This window comes from Vigna umbellata, chromosome 8 (genome assembly GCF_029865625.1).
Source record: "Vigna umbellata cultivar VRB3 chromosome 8, Vumbellata_1.0, whole genome shotgun sequence".
In the NCBI taxonomy this organism is placed as follows: Eukaryota; Viridiplantae; Streptophyta; class Magnoliopsida; order Fabales; family Fabaceae; genus Vigna; species Vigna umbellata.
In genome coordinates, this window is record NC_142172.1 from 22470208 (window position 1) to 22492439 (window position 22232).

A 22232-nucleotide genomic window follows, 5' to 3' on the forward strand; every position below is an offset into this window, starting at 1 on the left:
ACCAGAAAAAAGGTACGTTTTTCCCCTTAGAGAAATTAAGAGAGAGAAATTATTCTTCTGCTTGATCACTTTGAACCAAAAAGATTCAGGTGACCCCTTTTCTAACTTAAGCGTCGGAGTGCCTTTGCAGGTACCCAGCTCATTTTCCCCTCAGAGAGGATAACGTAGGAAGAGAGATATCACAGTAACAGCATCACAGGAAGGAGCAGTGGAGGTTTGTTAGGTTCGTATCTCGGTTTCACATCCATACAGAAACAGAACTTATGCATAGTTCGTCATGAGAATTAACAATAATATTGTAATTTAATGCATAGTATAATATGCGTGTCATGACTCAAGATTCTTATTACAGTGTTGTAATAATAGTTTTTTTTAGTTTTAATGTAAGCGTTTTCGTCGAACTTGGATGTTGTCTCTGCATATATCGCACCAGTTTTCTATTAATTTTGATTCGTTATTTTTGTTATAATGATTAGGTTTCTTGATAAATGAATCATTATTATGGGTCAAGTTTGGTTTGGTTATTTGATTTTCATTACAAGGCACTAACAATTCTAGAAAAATGACATAACATTATAGAATTATGTATTAGAAATAATATAAGAGTAAATAAAAGTTTTAGAAAGTTATATAATAATGAAAATATGTTAAAATAACCGACATTTGAAAATTAGTGTTGGAAATTAGTGTGACCCATATTTATGTGATTTAAATAAGGAACATGTTTACGGGAGATAGACTATTAAAAGTCATTATTGGTTGTTTAAAGATAATAAAAAATTGTTTAGATTTGAATAATGGATTCTCGTTAGGTTGCAACACTTTACATATTTGGGCTGAGTATATACACAAGTCCCTCTAGTCTCAAAATTTTAAGTTAGCCTTAGGAATTCTCATGATGGGTCCTTAAGGCGACTTGTAGAGTTTTCTGGTGAATTGGTCATTCAACCGAGCTCATATAGCTTTTTGATCATTCGACCGAGCTTGCTTGCAAATGGGTCATTTGGCAGGGTTTGTCCGAAAGCCATTATGCAAGAATAACCCTTCATATTGTGTTGTTGACTTTAAGCAAGTTTATTGGTAAACTACCAGCTTAGGCAAGTTCAAGTTGGTGTTGGCAATTTGGATAACTCTTTGGTATTCATTTTTGGCAAACTGATGATGACATTTAACTTGCTTATCCTCACGTTTTTTGTTTTCTCTTGAAATTGCCTATTGTAGAAGAAGTGAACGTGACCAAGGTGAAGATCGGTTAGCAAGGCAGGTGTTTGTCGCGGGTGTGCAACCTGAAATATATAACAAGTATGTTGGGTTGTTGTAGCATAACAAGTGTCATATCCACAGGGATTTGGCAGAAAAAAATAATATTTTAACTATCTTGATCTTTATAAAACGTAAATCGTGTTTATAGTGTGTTGAAAACATATTTTTTTTAATGAAAACATTGTAAAATATGTTGAGAAACAATTTTGATTACTATATGAGTGACTTTTAGATGATTGAACTATATTGGAGTTCAATGTCACAATTTTTCCTCTCTTGCATCAGATCTATTAGTATAATTGAAGCTGCAAATGATCAAGTCCTAAGAGTATACTTTAAGTGTAACCCTAGGTTCATTATTAGCTCCTAGAGCCTAGGATAACCAATCTTCAATATGATTCCACAGTGACTACTTGAACGGATCACCTGCATTAAGAATACGACTTTATCTCTAGCTACAACCCTATATATATTCCTAGCATCTAGAAGCCCATAGGATAACTTGTTGGACCACAACTTAAGACTAGTTACCAATTAATCTTAACCTAGTGAAGTAATATGATTGATTAGTTCATCCAATATTAAGTATAAATCAATTAACAAACTTTAAATCAAAAGCAAACATCAATAAATGAAAGATAGTATCAAATACAAGAGAGTTCAAAGCTGTTACATCTCACTCCAACACATGGGACATTTATATCTTCATGAATGATAAAAATAAGTAATACAAAGGAAGAATTTCATCTTCTAATCCTCTAAAGATATTCTAATAAATATAGAGAAAGTGAGTGAGAATACTCTTTGGAATCACTCTCTAAAAGCTATCTCAAAAAGGTCTTCAAAAGCTCTCTCTGAAGTCTCTAAACAAAATCTAAAATTCTGGTATTTATAAACTCCGATAGCATGACTCATGCGGTGCTTCATGGCTCTAGCCATGAAGTTTCCTCCTTAGGTGGGTTTTCTCCAAGGCTTAAGTTATGCATTCTTGGGCTGGAGCCTTCCTAAGATTACTTCATGATGAACAACTTTCCATGGCTTAAGCCTCAGGTTAGTTCTTGAGGAAACCTTCCTTGTTGGGTTTTCTCTTCGTGGCTTAATGATGGAAGCTCATTCAACCAGATTCATCAAGTCTTTGAAGCTCACAATCAAAGATGCAGCGGATAAACTCAAGTGCAACAAAAATTAAGGTGTTTGATGTGGTTTCGGTAAAGGTGTGGTCATGTAAGTGAAGCCTCAAAGCTCAAAAGGCATTCTTACTAAGGAATGAAGCTAGAGGAGAGGTAAAGAATTTGAAATCATAGTGACCAAAGAGCAAAGGATGACTGGATATATTTCAGCAACATTTCACTAAGCTTAAAAGTGATTTTTACATAGACCAACAACTCTTATTTATAATTGAAGGAGGCCTCATGTTACCAATGTGAAGAATTGATCATTGAAGAGATTTTGATGATAATGCACTTGAACCTTCAAGAATTATTTACTTATATTGTTAAAGCATTTTTGTAGAAAATCTTTTATTCGACTTTTTCTTTCACTTGTACGTCATAAGAAAACTTGTAAATTGCTTTTTAGTATGACTATGTTACGAAAATAATTGATTATCTCAAGGCATAATCGATTATCACTTGCAAAATTAGAAAAGGATTTGTCGCAACAATAATCGATTATCATAGGGGATAATTGATTATCACATTTTTCAAAACCCATAACGGCCTAAAATAATCAATTATCACTTTTAATAATTGATTATTACTCGTAGTTGGGAGATGCTTTTTCAGTTTCTAACCCTTGGCTTATAAATAGAGTCCTCTATAAATCTTAGAAGGAAATTTTTCATTTGAGAGTATTAGAGTTGTGTGCCTAAGGGAAACTCTCTGAGTGTGAAAAAGGAAGCTTGTGCTCTTGGTGCGTGAAGGAGGAAGTGTTGTTTCTTGGTATGTCTAAGTGGTGTAGTATACCTACAAAGCAGAGTCAAGTTGTTTATCCTTTTGGGCGTCAAAAGGAGGTGTCTTTCATCTCTTATTTGTTAAGAGAGATGGTTTCTAATCTCAATCTTTCTTTCTCTATTGTAAATTATTATTGATTTTTAGTGAAAGGTTAATCACTCTTTTATAGTGATTAACGACTGGATGTATAATCTTTTGATTCGAACCAATATAAAAATACTTTATGTACTTTCCCTTATCTCTACATCTCTTGCTTATAAACTGTATGACAAAAGTTCTAAAAGAAAACCATAATTTTTAAAAGAACCAATTCACCCTTCCCCTCTTGGTTATTGTCTGATTATCACACTCTTTAAACGTTTCGTTGTGCGATATCAATCTGAACAATTGGCATCTGAGCTTGCTTTGATAGTTTTTCAAATATTTCGAAAATGGGCAAACATAACCAAATGTATGCAGAGGGTGCTTCAATTGACAGACCTCCTTTTTTTACGGGGGAAAATTATGTTTTTGGAGTATGTTGACAAGGGTATTTGAGAAGCTGTTTTGAATGAACCCAATGTTCCCACCATTTTTGTGAATGATATGTAGGTAAAAAAACCTTATTTATAGTGGACTATGGATGAAAACAGAATGACACAATATGATGTTAAGGAAAAAAATATAATTTTATCTGCACTAACCCTTGATGAATTCTACAAGGCTTATGTTTATGAAAGTGCTCAGGAAATATGGAAATTTTTAAAAGTCACTTATGATAAAGTCACAGATGTGGTTAAGTTGGCATTGTCTAATTCAAGCTCTACATCAAACTTCTCAAGTTCAAGTGATTATAATGAGCAAGAAAATCTATACTTAATGCCCGATAGTGAATCATCTGGAAGCCAACTCTTGAAGAAAAAGAAGGACAATCAAGGCTCCTCATCAAACTACAAATGTTATAGATGTGGCAAAAGAATCCATGTGAAAACTGATTGTTCAAAAAATAAGAAAAGTGAAGAAAAGAAAGAAAAGAAATTTCACAAGAAGAAGAAGGCTTATATTGCTTGGGATGATAATGACTTAAGCTCAAGTAGTTCGAGTGATTCAAATGAAGAAGCCAACTTGTGCTTGATGACTAATACTGATGACAATGCAAACCAAGTAAGTTCTAGCTTTGAAACTAGTGAGATTGATTTACAAAAAGCCTTTCTTGAATTGCTAAATGAATTTGAGAAATTAGATGTTGGTGATGAAAAATTAAAAAGTGAATTTCATGATTTGCAAATTAAGTATGAAAAAGCTTTAGATGAAGAAGTAATTTTGAGAAATAAAATTTGCAATTTAGAAATGAAAGAGCCTATTGTTGTTGATAATCCTATTGAATGTTTATCTTGCAAGAGTCATATGTTTGATATTGATATTCTTGAAAATCTGCTTGAAGGGGCAACCACAAATAATAATGTTGAAATGCTTACACCCGTTAAGAAGGTTTATAAAAATAAAAGTATTCTTAAAAGTAAGAACCTAATTAAAATAACATGTAGGGTATGGGTTGAAGAAGGAACAACTTATTATAGGAACCCAAATGTTGTCACATGTTTTTATTGCATGAAAAAGGGGCACACCTCTAACAAATGTAGAATCAAACATTTTGATGTTCCTAATGGAAAATATGCTTGGATGTCTGTTATAAAGTAATTTGCCTATAACTTTAAAGGACCCAAATAAGATTTTGGGGACCAAAACTCTATTGATTGGTTTTATAGGTTAAGTTTTCAAAAAGAGAAGAAAGCTCTATAGTATCCTGGTAATTTTTAAGAGCTTTAAAATGATTTTTGAATCTTAGACATGTCTTAAGTGTCCAAAAATAGATAAAATAGTGTTTTTCGGAAATTAACGTGCAATAATCGATTACTAAGGATGATAATCGATTACCAAGGTCTCTAAATATTAATTTTGACAACTTTGACTCGACAATAATCGAGTATCACTAAGGATAATCGATTATCTTAAGTTATAACGTTAAAAAAAGTTTTTCTTTTATTTTAAGAATCTGTTTTTTTTTTTTATTTTAAGGAGAATATTACATTTAGGGGGAGTAATAATTATAAGGGACCTAAATTCTTTTTGAATTAACTAATTTAAAGGGAGCATAAAGATTAGATGATTTTTTGATTATGAACAAAAACGGAGAAATTTTTTATTGACATCTTATGTGATAACCTTGTGATAACTGGTACTTATTTGAGATCAGCCGGATATTGATTAGCAAAAACCCTAAAGGAGCATCAACTAGTAAGCTGGTCTGTAAACTCCATCAAGCAAAGGAAGAAAGTGGTTTTGTCATTGAAGAGACGTCTTAAGTCAAAGTGGATAAGGTGAAGATCAAGATCCACGACGTAGGTGATCTAGGTATTGATTGCATATTAGCTTTCATTTTTGTACTCAGGCATCAGGAAGTTGAGCACCTCTATACCTAATAGAGCCTTTGTCATTGAAGAGACGTCTTCAAGTGATAGTGGTGTTAAAAAAGATGTGCTTCGTTTCTCACACCAAGAAGGGGGTGAATCGGTCATGAATAAAAATGATTGCTTTTAAAATCTTTTTAGCAAAACTGAAAGTCTTTAAACTTTTCTTGAATAGGAAGTAAAAATGTGTACAATGAAACAATATGTGTATTCGAATAAAGATAATATGCAATGGATTAAATGCAGAGCGATAGGGAGATGAAGATTCAAACTCTGAATTTTTATACTGGTTTGGTCAAGATGTCGTGGTCCTCTGACCCTATAGATATTCCTTTTGTACTCAGTTATTGGGATGTTGAGCTCTTTTATCCCTAATAGCTCTTCTTCTTTTTGTACTTGGTTATTAAGATGTTGAGCTCTTCTGTACCCGGTAGCTCTTGTTTTTGCACTTGAATATTAGGATGTCAAGCTCCTTTGTACCCTATAGCTCTTGTTTTTGCACCCGAACATTAGCATGTTGAGCACATTTGTACCCGATAAATCTTGTTTTGTTGACTTTGATGGCTTGCCTCACTTGGAGGCTTTTTGTGTCTCACTTAAAGGTTTGAGTCATGTTACAATTCTAGTAACTTGTTTCTCATGTTACAATTCTAGTAACTAAGTGCTAACTCTGTGATCTTTTCTTATGTTACAGTCTAGTAACTTGAGTGCCAACTCCATGGTATTTTCTCGTGTTACAATCTTGTAATTGAGTGTCAACTTTGTGGTCTATGTTACAAGCTAGTAACTAAGTGTCAAAATCGTGGTCTTTTCTCATGTTACAATCTAGTAACTCAATGTCAATATCGTGGTCCTTTATCATGTTACAATCTACTAACTGAGTGTCAACTTCGTGGTCTTTTCTCATGTTAAAATCTAGTAACAGAGTGTTAACTTTGTGGTTTTTTCTCATGTTACAATCTAGTAACTAAGGCCTAACTCTGTGGACTTTTCTCATGTTACAATCTAGCAACTAAGTGTCAACTCTATGGTCTATAACTGTAATGTGCATTCAAGTGTGTGACACTCCATATCCTTGGGATTAGCTTTCCTTTGAGATCCTCTATCTTGTACGAATCATTTTGGAGGGTGATAACGGTTGAATTTACCGTTATTTGTGATGTTATTTTGATACTAAAATAACCCTTTTTGACTTTGAAGCTTTCTTAAACTCTTGTTTTAGATGAATTTGATAAATAACTTAAGAGAGGTTATACTTTATGATTTTGATCATTAATTCCCTCAATTTTGTAGGTTATTGGTATGATTGGAAGAGGAGTAAAAGTATCAAACAATTGGAACCCAGGAAGGACAACATAAGCACTGGGAAAGAAGGCTGAAGAAGGCTCGTAGGGCGCCTGGTTGCCCCCATTTGGGGCGCTGAGCGCCACTCACCTTGTAAGCACGCCTGGGCGCCCTCTCCAGGGGCGTTGAGCACCAGTTGGTTGTCACGCAGGACGCCTGGTTGCCCTCAGCCAAGGCGCTGAGGGCCAGTCTCTTCACAGTCACGCCCGGTTGCCTTTAGTTGGGACGCTAAGTGCCAGGGACGTTGGGTATGCGGGAGCTTTCCTTCTCACTTTCTAGGGTTTCCATTCATTCATTCTTCCATTATAAGCCAAGGTTCTCCATGACAATGGAGAACTAAAATCATTTGTTGTTGGGATGATGTAACCTTTAAACTTTCATGTATATCAATATGATTTAAACATTTTATGCATCTTTCATTGAATGTTAGTGATTTTCTCTTATTCTTAATGCTTGTTATGTTGTGGTCATTCATGACTTGATGTTTGATTTATTTGAGTATCGGGAAATATCTTATGAACCATGATCTAGAGGATTTCACCCAAAGGGAATATTGCCTAAGGATAGGGATAGGACGTTTGGTTGTCTTAAGCTTCTTTTCTTAATGTGGAATTAATTATTAGAGATTCAAGGAATTGAGGTCTAATAATTAAGACTAGGCTTTTTACGCCGAGGGATCGGGCTCTAAGTAATTTTGTAAGTGACACTAACATTCCAACGAAGAAGATGAATTCTAATATGCATGAAAGTGAAGTAGGTGAAATCTAACCCCAACAACATCATCATATCATATTATCAACTTCATCCATTCATTCTTGTGTCAAGCCTCAATTGATCAATTCTCATTCATATTTACTTTTGTTCTATTTACATTTAAACACCAACAAAATAGCTTTTAAGTCTTAATTAATTAAGGTATTACACAATTGTTAAGTAAACACGAGTCTCTTGAGAAACGATACTTGATCTTACCATTTTATATTACTTGATACGATTTGATACACTTACCAATGAGTTAACAAGTTTTTAGCGCCGTTGTCGACGACTCGTGGTTTAAACTATATTTTTGTGTGATTCTTTAGTTTTATTTATGATACCTAGCTTGATAATATTCATCATTTATTATTAGAATATTTCTAATGTTGATATTCTTTTACGTAATTCAATAAATTATTAATTCGAAGTTGGTTATTTAAACTTTTTAAGTCACCCAGATTTATGTCAATTCTACAAAACAAAATTTAAAACAATAGTCACTAAAAAGGTCCAAAAGATGTGTGAATTATGCAATGATATGAAATACTATTGCATAGTCAACCTCTGAATGGCAACATCATATCCTAGTTTTAAGAAATTACCCAGTTTTAGAATTCAAACTTCTTAAGAAATGTGTTTAAAAAGAAATGTGATATGAAAGGAAGTTGGATTTTCTATTAGATATTATTTATCAACAAAATCAATAAATTCTAATGGGTTTTCTTAGTTTCCTTTTTTATTGTCTCGTCCTTGAAAGGAAAATAAAAGGAAAATAAAAGCAAAATTAGGTCACAACTAATCCAAAACAAGAAAGCTACAAACTTCAATAAATGAGACCTGTTTGGCCAAGGAGATTCCAAACTTGTTTTTAAGTACACATTTCACCAATCAAAAATATCAATGCCGTAATGGAAATTTTACTACAAAAGGTCGAAGCCTTAATGACTGAAAATTTCAGCTACATGGGTGTTTCACCCAAAATTCTTTCATCACCTTTATTTATACAACTCCATTAATATAAATAAATAAAAAGGTAAATATATTTTTAATCTCTAATTTAAAGGTAAAATTGAAATTTATTTTATAAATTATGATACATTTTAATTTTAAATTTTAAAAATAAATTAATATCATCTTCTAATTATATTAAATAAATTTTTTTAATCTTTAAAAAATATCTTAGAATTTTTTTTTGTCAAATATATTTTAAAATGATATTTGAATTATTTACATCATCTTAATACATTGATGAGATATTAGTTGTCAGAACCATTAAAAATGCACCCAAACCCCTCTGAACGGACGTCAAGTGTCAAGCTGAGGGGAGTCAGAAATCAGATAGTGGAATGCAGGTGTCAGCAGAAGAGCGGACGTTCGTTTTAAACAAAACTGATTTTTCTGAAATTCGCGTCACACTCTCTGCATGCACTCTTCTTCTCCAAAATTTTGATCTTTCATTTCTCCTTCTTCTCTCTAAAAAGCTCTCCCTTCTCTCTACCAAAACTCACCATTTCTCTTCTCCGATCACCATTCAGGCACCGTAGAAGCATTCCCGGCGTCCATAGCTTCATTTTGAACCGAATAGTTTCGAGTTCTGAAACTGGTAAGTTTCCTTATCTTTATTCGTTCGTTCTCTAGTACTCGTTCGTTCTCTGGTACATGCAAACCAAGTTTTGGTTGCATACTGTCATCTTGTCTGAGCCATTATTGGTTTTCTGCTGTTTGGTTTAGTTTGAAGGATTGTGGAACGTAAGGGTAGAAAGATCTGTAGTCAGACGAACCGTATTCTGTCTCTAGGACGATCGTTCACGCTCAGAGGTAAGGGAAGCTTATTTAATTTAATTGTATGTTCGTTTGCACGTTCGTTGATAATGAATGCATGTTACTGAGTGGTTGAATGTATATAAAGTATGAATGCTGATATGCTTATTTATATGGAATATGATTATTTGGTATGATATGGATTGTACGAAGTATGAAAATTGATTATGATATTAATTTATAAAGTTCAGAAATTTTTGTATTAAGAAATGAGTTGAAGATAAATGAATCCTGGATATGAAATTTCCCTATGATAGTGTACGTTTGTCATTGAACGGTCATTGACCGTTCAGTAATATTAGTAACCTTAGTTAAAATTGGATTCTTTCATTTGGAAAGAATCCTAGTTGAGGACGAGCGTCTTCGTGAGGTAATACTATGCTTGAGCGTTCGGCCAAGCGTAGTTGCATCTGAGTATTCGGTGATAAACTTAAATTTTGTAAATATATGTATTTGTATATTTTAGTCATTTTTAAACACAATTCCAATAGTATCTTATTATATTTATTAAGCTTTCTATTATAAGTTTAGTAGTGCTCGGTCTCACACCAAGCTCTCGAAATGAGTAGTGCTCGGTCTTATACCAAGCGCTTGTACTCGTTTATGGTTTGATCTATCTTGATGAAAATAGCGTTCGTCCAACTTCGGTAGAATTTCCCTCTACCGTGTTCGGTCATTGACTGGCATTTGGTTTCTTTTTTTGTATGTGAATTCTTCTAAGTATGGTTCTTTAAATGTCTTGACGTGTCTACATTCATTGGTTCCGGCCTACAGCCTTAATACTTGACATGTTCTTTGAAGTGTTGGTTTGAGCTCACGAGAGTCAGTTCATTTAACTGATTCATGTTGTAAGTAACGTCCGTTCTTGTGTTGTATAATTGTACTCGGTTTCTTTCTCAAATCGATAGTAATCCCCTTGATCTTATTCTTCTCTGGAACTGGAGACCTCTCTATCTCGTTGCAAGCGTTCGTCCTCGTTCTGAGTGAGGATTGAACGTTCGGTATCGGGTATTCTTAATAATCTTTGAAAAAAGAGGAAATTGAAATGATTAGTAATGAAAAATGAAATTGAGAAGATTGATAATGAAAGAAGAAAATTATGAGATGGATGAAATGTTGTGAATTTTGAACGAGCGTTCCGGGGAGGAACGACTCATGAATGAATGTTGTAATTTGGTAAAGTATGAATGTGGTTATGCTAAGCTGGCGGTGCATCCTGATGTTCCGTGAGTACTCGTCCTCACGTAGAGGAGGGTAGGTCATGTGTGGGAACTGCAGGAGGTCCTAGTCTTTAGGGGTACTTTGGACATATAGGACTAACCTCGGGTGGCAGCTGATGAGAACATTCCAGTTACTACATCACCCGAGTGCACGAACGTCGTAGCTACACAGATTTCATACAGTCCGGACAGTTAGTCTAGTATTAGGCCTTGCTTGAAAACGTATGTTGAAATGTACCTTATGTGTTTGAATGTGAGAAATGTATGTTTACACTTGAATTAAATTATATAAGCTTACCCTGTGTTTTCCTGTCCTGTCTGGTTTGGTACGTCCGTCTTTGTCATTGCAATGATCATCCGTGTGGATGTAAGCAAAAGGTGACGAGCTGCTGGAAGAGATGCTGGAAGAAGAAAATTTGGTAGAGGTAAAAGTGAAGACTGAAGAGTAGGACGTTCGGTCAGTAGTCTAGTATAGTAAGGTGGTCGTTCGATCACCTCCCCTTTTGATTTTTATTTTGACCGTTCGGTATAAGTTTTTGTAAACCGTTCGGTTAGACTTTCTTAACCCGTTTAGTTAATTTCGTAACTCTTTTATGTAAGGTCGTTCGGCCATAAGCGTTCGCTCTACTCTAGTGTAAGATTGATCTGAATTATTATTGAATGTGGTTATTCTACTATATAGTTTTTAACTGTATTTTTGGGATGTTACATTAGTCTAGAGCAATGTTGAATAAGCTCAAAAAAAAGTTAACACTATTAAATTAAAATAATCACACACATTATTTTTTTCACACATTCATTTTTAAAGTTTGAAGATAAAAATATCAAAATTTGGAAGACAGGTGAATTTTAATTTTAAGTTTAAATTTAGAAATTAAAAATATATTTAATCTATAAATAAATAAAGAAATTACCTTCTATATAGTTTTAATTTTTTTATCAATAATTTTAAGGTACAAAATAATATATTCGAATTAAGTATGGTTTTAGTGCACAAGTCATTCAATCCTGATTGCACAAACTTCTCTTCTTCCCTGTGCATCGTTATCACTCGTGAACAAAATATATAGAGCAATTATATTTCTTTTTAATCACCAACAAAATTCGAGTAAACAAAATGTATAGTAACGGTTTTTTTAATATTATAATCTACATTAATTTTACAACTCGTCTATTATAACTAACTTAAAAATACTTAATCTACATTAATTCGAGAAAACCTTTTCGTTAGTCGTAGAGAAAATTGTTTTCGAAAAATCTTTTAAGTCGATCATTTCTATAATAACTAAAATATATGACACAATTTTGAACTTTCAAGATTCTTTACAAGACTTTATAATATGTCTTATATTAAGAAGCAATTTAAATAATATTTTTTACATTTGTTATTAGTACAATTAATTTAGAAAAACCCATTTAAAACTAGCTTAGTAACATATGTTTTCGTTTTCACTCTAATTTTCAAATAATCATTTATGTTATAAAATGTTTTAAGGAAAACATAAACAAACTAACCAGCCATTGTTCTTACTTTATAAAGGTACAGTTTCTATTTTATATTTATGCATTTTTCATTTTCATTTCCATTTTATTTTATGAATTTTCCCCTTCCATTCTCAATTTCGTTTTTCATTCAAATACATTTTATAAATTTTTACAAATACTAATGTTGCTATAATTTACCATTGGCTAACACATCAAACTGATATTCGAAGCAAGGGTTCAGCGAATTGAACCTAACCCTGCAAATCCTACTCAAATCTCCTTGAATTAATAAATTATTTAAACGAAAAGTAATAATTTATGTTTTAAAATATTTTAATAATCTTCTTTTAGTTTTATATAGAAAAGGATATTTTCTAAAAACATCTAATTTTTTTTTTCATCTTAAACAAACATATCTTCCATAAATATACTTAAATAGGTATATAATCAAGCTAGAATTTAGATTGTGTAATCATGTATCATGCATTCAATAAGTCAACTAGATATGTTTCACAAATTAAAACTAATGTTATTATAAAAAGTAAAAACGTATATAGGGAATCATTAAGCAACTAATTAAAATTCAAGATCTAACATGTTATAAAACTAAACAAAACTGACAATAATTAAATCCTACCAACATTGATTAAAGTTCATATCTTTCTTCAACTTTTGAAAACTATATTTCAAACTATATATACACATATATACATAAATAATATCAATCAATTATAAATAATATTATTATAAAAAAATAAAATAATAATACTAAATAATTAATCAATAAAAAATAATATCAGTATTAAAATAATAATAATAAATAATATCAATTAAAAAAATGTATAGAAAGGTTAAAATGGAAAACGAACTAAGAGTAACTGTAATTACTTATAATCATCATTATATTTGCAAATATAAATAGCAGTGAATGCATAGGCAACGACACAAGCATATCGTCCTTGAGCTTCCATTTGCCAACCTTTTAAAAATAAAAAAGAAAAAAAAAGGGAAAAATAATAATAAAGTAGGAAGAGGAGACATTTACCCTTTTTTTATATATATAATTTTACTTATTTATTTCATGCTTAGGTGGAGAATCCTAATCCCAAAATATACTATCTTTAAATATTATACACTAAATATGTAGTACTTAAAAAATTTTAATTTCTAAATGTATATTACATATTATATATATATATATATATATATATATATAAAAGCACCAGTTCAAAAACCATGTTTAACTATTTATAATATGTTATAATTTTAAAAAAATAAGTCTTTAATCGAAGAAATTATTTTTAAAGTATAGACATTAGTTATAAGTTAATTGAAATAGTCACGATATAAGTTTCAATTAACTTAGATATATGTTTATACTTTGTTAATAATTTCAAAAACATTATTGCATGTTTAAAAGTTTGTACTAAACGTCTTAGTATAGACTTTGGTTCTTTATAAAACTGAAGCTTATACCCTAACTGCCTCAATAAGGCTTTAGGTCTTTGAGAGAATCAAATCATATACTTAAATAGTCAGGCTATAGGCTTCGGTTTAACCTAAAACTGGAGCCTTTACTCTTATGTATAGGGTTAATTTATGAATTTTTACAAGTCCATAAAAGGTCTTGTTGTATGGTGTCGTGCACAACTCATTGTTCTTCTCCTTCGTCGTGCATTTTCCTCCATAAAGTCCTTTGTTGATGTTCATTTATTTCTCCCCTCTTGTTTTTCTTCTCTTTCTTTTACGTTCATTTATTACTGTAGAACTATAATGTTATTCTTGATTGTTTTAATCTTTCTATAATCCAAGTTTCCTATTATCATCGTGACACATTTAGGGTGCTTTCATTGTCACCATGGTACCCATGTTGTGGTTTTGCTCTCGTTCTCGTTCTCGCTTCGACTCTCAGGTTTCTCTCTTTCGCCAATTTTGGCTTTGAAGCTCTCAATATGTCTCATTACTCTTACTCTCTCTCTCTCTCGCTCCCAAGTTTCTCTCTTGGACAGGTTTGACTTTTAAATTTTTGTATGATTTCTTTTATTATTGGAAATATTTTTTAATATATATTGTTTAATGTTTTTTTATGTCTAATATATTGATTTATTTTTTTTAATTGGTTATGCGTAAATTTGGTTTGTTTCAAATTGTTGTAGCATTGAGAGAGTTTTTGTTTCCCGTTTGAGATTCAATACAAAAATTATGTAACATCTTAATTTTTAATAGTATTAACACTATTATAGGATAAATCACACATCAATAAAACTAGAACAGTCACAAGGAAAACATATATGAACTTTTACAATTATCCAAGAGTAACCATAATAGTATAACATATACTAAAAGAGAGGATAATATCGTTATCAACAAAAACTCCTTATACTTGAAAGTTAAAGTGCGACTAGAAGTTTATCGAAAAGAAACTATAAACAACTATATACATATATAAAACATTAGAAAACTAATAAACTAAGATTGGTCCTTTGTTGCATCCCCGCCGCCTAAGATCTGATCCAAAGACAACTCCTCATTTGCTCACATCGTAAAGATGATCATTGCAACCCAAGAAATGAACAAACACAAACATAGAGAAAGGGTAAGCTAGTTTATCAAAGAACACACACAAACCTCATTTATAATCATCATTCAATAATTCAACTATCAATCACTACAATATTTATACACATTTCATCATCTAACTCTAGACTGACCATTTAGATACATGTATTGATATCGAACTATAGAGGCCTTGTCTTTCAGGTGGATTAACAACAACATCTTCAACGACAATCACCACACTCCAAGATTAATCCTTTCAAGCATCTATGGCCAAATAATTAACCAATAGACTAGGAACCTCCTACTACTCTCCACCACATAATTATCCTTCTCTTCTTGAGATTGGAAGTTATTGATAGCGTCAAAATAACCTTTAATTACTAGCATCCTATATCAATACATACACTTATACACATAACCATTTAAAGGACCTCTCCTTGAAATCCTTATAGTCATCATTCACATGTCATCACACCTTTCAATCATGTCACAGAATATAAGGTACATCATTCTACCATTTACAACTACACATAAAAGAGAAAATCAATTAAAATAACCAAGAGAACCCACTTACTCGCTCAGTAAGCAGTCTTCACTCGTTCAGCGAGAGCAAAACCATTGAACTTCCACAGCCCAGCAAGTTAGCTTGCCGAGCAACTGGAACCAAAGCCAAAACAGCCTACAAACTTGCCCAACGAACCAACCCACTCACCTAGACAGAGTGGAAATCGTAAGTTCCACCATCCCCGCGAGTTGGCTCGCCTAGCCACTGAAACTCACTACTAAGACCCTCAAATACTGGCCCAGCGATCTCTCCTTGCTTGCCCAACCACTCTGCATAATCCACAGCATCAAAATCTGCAGAATTTGCACCCCTTAACACTTCAAGACTTATCTTAGGCATTACTACGAACTTTCATCACTTCCATTACGCGTTCTAAGACACAATTGACCTTTCCAAGTGTTTAGGACTCAACTTAAACTAAATCTAAAATTGTTTGACCATAAGTTTTTAATTCAAATTAACTAAAACCCACTCTAGAGACCATAACCCAATTCTATACATTTTAGCTCATAACTGACCAATTTAGGGATTTAAAGAACTCAATAACAGACCCCAAACCTTCCTTTTACCTCATACCTTCCAATTTCAAAACTCACTACTCAAAACCTCAAAATGACACTAAAAGTCATTAAAAACATAATCTTCTTATCTATCATGCCTTTCTAGACCATTAACATATTCAATTTCCATCCATACAAGTCACAATTAACCCTACCAAAGATCCTAAACCCCTATTTCCCGCCTTTTACCATTTCTTCTAAAACTCACCAATCAACACCCCTTCTATTGATCAAAATGATCCATAATTCTACTAATTTATTTCCATCAGCATTTCAACCAAAAGTGACACCATCATTTCACTAAAACCTCATTCACAAAGTTATCACGATCCAACACAGACTCATACAAGGCATCAAGCATCACATTACTGATTTCACTCAATTAAACACACTTATCAATAATTCACTCATCTCAATTACAACCAAATCATTATATTATCATCACAACCATCAATCATAATTGAAATTCAACAGTTTATGCATAAAAATTATTTCTCTTACCTTAAAAGAAGTTACCACAACTCTATACAGTTAGTTGCTCTTGCTTTGAGCTCAAGAAACTCTAGAAAAATTTAAAAACCACAAAAACACGATCAGAATAAGTCCTTAGGACCTCTAATTAACAAAGAGATAAGAAAGAACCAAATTTGACACATGTGACAGAAGTATCTAGACATGGACCTAACTAAAGAATTAGAGGAAGCAGAAACTTACTTACTCTACAAAGAAGATTGATCGGATGGAAAGGAAAGATTCCCCATCATGATCACTTAGACACCTCCTGATCGTCAAACAGATGATCTAAGTGTTAGAAATTGTAGAGAGAAGGAAAAGAGAACTTGGAGAAAGAGTTCTAGAGAAATGGTAAGTGCTTTTGATAATGAGACGAGTTTATGAATTTCTATTTATATTATTGAATTATTTTAACTTTAAAATACTCAGTCTCATTATTTTAAACACATATCAACTCTAATACTTTGTCTTACAAATTATATACTCCTAGTCTTTTGAGAAACATGTATATATTTTTAATTTAATATAAGAGGAGACAATACTGATAATTTATAGGAATTCAATCTTGTATGGTCCAGTTAGACTGTTTAAGAAAATCAATCATGTAACATGTCCTTTTAGTAGTATAAAGCTAATAAAATAAGGCATTTCATAATGATATTCAAAATATATAATATAGAATACAAAGTATATTAATACAATCCTATAAAAGAAACGACAATAAAAATATGACATTTATACAACCACAATAAAACAACAACAACTGTCTTAAAAACTAACCATTAATTATCCCAAAGCATCTAACAACTTAATTATTGTCTTTTGACTCTTGGTCATTTAACTATCTTAAATAATATATAAAGATTACATCACTTTAACAATTAAATTTTTAAGTATTTGCAACTCTTAAATCCAAGGATTTTTTTAAGACTTTAACATTTCTCCATGAATCATCATGAAATCTTTCACACTTTTCCATAAGTCATCAACATCAAAACTCTTTATTAAAGCAAGATGCTTATTTTCTTCGTTTGTCAACACTATTCCCTTTCTTTTCCATCTTTTGTTTCTATTTTTAGCTTATGTGTTCTATTATACGTTGTTTGTGTTCTTATGTAGTTTCTTTTCTATTGTTAATTTGAATTCACCCTTTATTCTTTCTTTTTGAAGTCTATATCAAATTAATATTCTCTGCATAACATTGTTATCTTGTGAGAATTATTTTGAGATTTTTTTAAACAACATAAGGGTTCTCTAAAAACAAGAACATATACATATATATATATATACATATATATATATATATATATATATATTATAAATGAGTATCGTTATTTATTAATTTTAAACATTTTATTTTAATTTAACTTGAACTTAGGTTAGGGAGCGAGCGACCAAGATGCTGCCATACAAGTAAGTTATATTAAATTGTTTGCGTAATTTTTTCTATACACATGTATGATAGAAAAGGAATATCTCTTTTTCTTCGCTTTAAAATTAAAGGCTTAATACCTCTTTTTGTCCCTCTTTATAAGGGAAATGTTCAATTTCGTCCTACCTTTTTCAAAAAGTTCAATGTGGTCCCACGTTGTGAAAAAAGTGTCCAATTTAATCCTTTTTGGTCACGGCGTTAAATATTTAACGATTCTGCTGACAGCGTGGACTGATGTGTGCAACGTGGCTTTTTACGTTTGTAACGTGGCAGTGACACTGTTTTTAACCGAGAACGTGGCAGTGGGCAGTGATTAAAATTGTGAGTGTTAGGGTTTGGTTTGGGTAATTCGAAATCGTGATTTGGGGATAAGCATTTTGGAGGACCTGCAAATCCAAATTGGGTGATCTTGAAGGTGAAATCTCCAGAGGAAATCCAATTCCGCAAATCAAATAAGGTTAGAGGTTTTTCGAAAATGTTTTCATTGTTGTCGCGTTTGAGGGGGTTTAACTATGGTGAAATTGATTTCTGTGAAAAGTTATCTTCTTTTGATGCATGATAGTGGTCTCATAGGTCTTACTTTAACTGAAATTAGTGGTCCCCCGTTTGCATTTGCAGGGTTCGGGTAGGGATGTCTGATGACATGTTTCGGGTAGTGGTCCACCATGGTGGGACCTTGATCAAAGAAGTCCCCTTTAATTATATAGGCGGAGAGATAGTTAATTGGGACGTAGACCCCGATAAATGGTGTTATTTTGGAGTATTAGGTTCACTTAACCATATGGGATACATGGAAGTAGAAGAATTATATTACAGTGTCCAACATGTTCTACATAAGGTTGATGATGATAAAGGAGCTATGAACATGATGAATGTGGCTAAGTATTTGGGGGAAGTGAACCTGTATGTTGTGCATGGGGTGGACGAAGCAACTATCTTAGAAAATGATGAGAATGAGATTCTTTTGCTATGTGAAGGTCATGCAGAGAGTGGTGAGGATAGTGGCGTAGGAGGAGACGCACATGTTGAGGGTGGTGAAGAAGGAATGGAAGACGTAGTGGAGGGTGTAGTGGAGGTTGAGAATGAGTATGCAGTGGATGTTGAGAATGAGGATGCACGGGATGTTGAGAATGTAAGTGAAGGATTGGAGGTTCACAATGAGGATTTACTGGATGTTGACAATGAGGATTGGTTGGATGTTGAGCATGACGATGCATTGGAGGTTGAGATGGAGGATTCAGTGTATAATAAGGATGTTCAGCATGAGGTTGCAGAAGATGATGAGGTTGCAGTGGAGGTTGAGAATGAGGATGAAGTTGAGGATGTAAGTGAAGAAGCATTAGAAGTGGATAATGAGGCTGAAATTGAGGTCGAAAGTGAATAAGAAGTGGAAGTGAACAGTGATGATGCAGCAGGAATGGATGATCTGAGTGGTGATGAATACGTGGATGATGAAGACAGTGAAAAAGAAACCCAACAATGTAGGGGTTTGTCAGATGATGATTGGGAGTCTGATAAGCTTTTAACTCCTGAAAATAGTGCAAGTGAGGAGGATGACAATGATGATACAATAGATGTAGGTCCTTTCTCAAAATATGCAAAGCAGAAGTCCATGGCAGATTACAAGTGGGAAGTGGGCACTATTTTTACTAACAGGGAAGAGTTTAAGGATGCTATTAGAAGGTATGTTGTTCATGCTGGAAGGGATCTAAAATTTATCAAAAATGATAACCGTAGGGTGAGGGTGACATGCATGGGTGGCCAACGTAAGTGCCCATGGCTAGCTTATTGTGGTTATTTGCCGTCATGAAAAATTTGGCAATTGAGGAAGATAATTGATACTCATAGTTGTAGTAGACAACTTAATATTAAACTGATGAATGTTAAGTGGTTAAGTCAGGAAATAGATAGATCTTTAGTTGAGAATCCTAGTTTAAAGGTGAATGATATTCGTACTAAAGCATTAAGAAAATGGAATACAAATGTTTCAATATCCAAGGCAAGAAGGGCAAAGTTAATTGCCACAAGACAGGTTGAAGGAGATTTCATAGAACAATATAAAAGGGTGTACGACTATGGACATGAGCTGTTGAGGTGTAATCCAGGGTCAACAGTGCAAATTAAAGTTGACTCTCATAATGGTGACCCAATCTTTCAAAGAATGTATGTTTGTCTCAAAGCTTGCAAAGATAGTTTCATAAGTTGTAGGCCCATTATATGTTTAGACGGATGTTTTTTGAAAGGTGTTTACAAGGGGAGCTGCTTACTGCTGTTGGTAGGGACCCAAACGACCAAATGTTACCCCTTGCCTATGCAGTAGTAGAAGTGGAGAACAAAAACACCTGGACATGGTTTTTGTAATTGTTAATTGAAGACCTCGGGGGCAGTCAAGTATGTGGAGGGTGCACATGGATGTCAGACCAGCAGAAGGTATAATGTGCAGCTTATTTTCATTTTTAGTTAATGATTTTGTATAGGATATGGTTTTATTACTAAATTTAATTGTGCAGGGGTTAGTCTTAGCTATCCAAGAGCTTTTGCCTCGGGCAGAACAAAGATATTGTTTAAGGCACCTCTATGCAAACTTTAGGAAAAGGTTTGGTGGGCAGGTATTAAAAAATCTGATGTGGAGTGCTGCAACCACCACATATCCCCAGGCTTGGGAGAGAGAAATGCTGAAAATTAAAGAAGTCAATGTTGAAGCATATAAATACCTCATAGTCATTCCCCCAAGGTAACCCATTAGCCATTATATACACATTACTGTCACAGATGCATTGTAACCCATTTGAGAATTGTTTTTTTCAACAGGTTTTGGTCAAGGTCTCGCTTCACAGCTCAACCAATGTGTGATACCCTTGATAACAACATCACTGAAGCTTTCAACAGTGTCCTCATTCATGCAAGAGGAAAACCAATTATCACAATGATGGAGGATATCAGAGTGTATCTCATGAAAAGGTGGGCCACCAACAGAAGCAAGGTGGCATCTATGGACTTCACAATATGCCCAAAGATAAAGAAGAGGCTTCAGAAAGAATGTAATTTGTCTAGATTTTGGCTGCCAAGGTAATCTTATCACCACAATTTATATACATTTTGTTATTTACGTTCATTGATGTGCTTTATTTCTTTCAGCTGGGCTGGACGAAAGATTTTTGAGGTTAGGCACACTTCATCTGTTGGGAACAAGTTCACAGTGGATCTGGACACTAAAGAGTGTAGCTGCAGAAAGTGGATGATCAGTGACATCCCATGTTGTCATGCAATTGCAGCAATGAATTACTGTAATGTTAATCCAGAAAATTTTATACCCACTTGCTTTAGAAGATCCACATATGAAGAGGTGTATGTTTCCATAATTTTTCCACTCAATGGTCCCCAACTATGGCAAACCACAAATTTCAATGATGTACTACCACCACTGATAAGGAAGTTGCTTGGGAGGCCAAAGAAAAAACGCAAGTTGGAGGCATGGGAGTTAACTAAGGACGACACTCAAATGCGTGTTGGAGGGCATAGGAAAAAGTGTACCATTTGTCGTCAGACAAAGCACAACAGGAATAACTGCCCTTTACGGCCCCAACCAGCAGAAGCAAACCACCCACCAGAAGCAACCCAGCCACCAGAACCAACCCAGCCACCTCCAACTTCCCAATCATCCCGTCCACCAAAATTCAGAGTCAGAAGAAAAAATAGATAGATAGATGAATTGGTTTATTATGTACTGTACTGTCTTTATTTTGGTAACAGACATGTATTGTCTTTTTAGATGAATTGGAGGTTACATGTATTCAATATCATGTACTTTGGTGACAAACCTGTACTGCCTTTATTTAATGAATCAAAGTGCTTTCATCATGTTTTGGTCAAAGCTTGTATTTAGATTTGTAATATGTGCCATTAGTCCCCAGTCATATGCATTATTGGGTTGACCTGTTTCAACATTTTTAAACCAAATGGGGGACTGATTCGAACATTTTCTACATTGCATTGCATAACTGATGTTACACCAACCAAAACACCTTCGCATTGTCAACGTACTTTTTTCAAGCATCCAAATACATAACAGGTATTAAGCCAACTTATAACAAACACAACCTAACTAAATCAACCTAACCAAATCAACCTAACCACAACTTCAAAATTACAAGGTCAACCACAACACACACACAAAGCTACAACTAAAAACTTCATCATTTTCTGGATTTTCTGCAAATCCTTCACTGCATTTTCCAGCTCACTTATTCTCTTCATAATTGTGCAATCTTTTTCATCCACGTTGTCTTCACAACACCACTTGAAAAAGTTA

At 33.3% G+C, this 22232-nt stretch overlaps 1 protein-coding gene and 1 pseudogene across 1 annotated transcript; both read left to right on the forward strand.

The window, feature by feature from the left end:
• Positions 1-18701: 18701 nt before the first annotated feature.
• Positions 18702-19730, forward strand: LOC148194277 (uncharacterized; annotated as a pseudogene).
• An 814-nt stretch (positions 19731-20544) lies between these two features.
• Positions 20545-21623, forward strand: LOC148194278 (uncharacterized). Its single transcript, XM_088097166.1, has 3 exons — positions 20545-20654; positions 20744-20989; positions 21059-21623. The coding sequence occupies exons 1-3, from the start codon at positions 20545-20547 to the stop codon at positions 21621-21623; spliced, it is 921 nt and encodes a 306-aa protein (XP_087953292.1).
• The last annotated feature ends 609 nt before the right edge of the window (positions 21624-22232 follow it).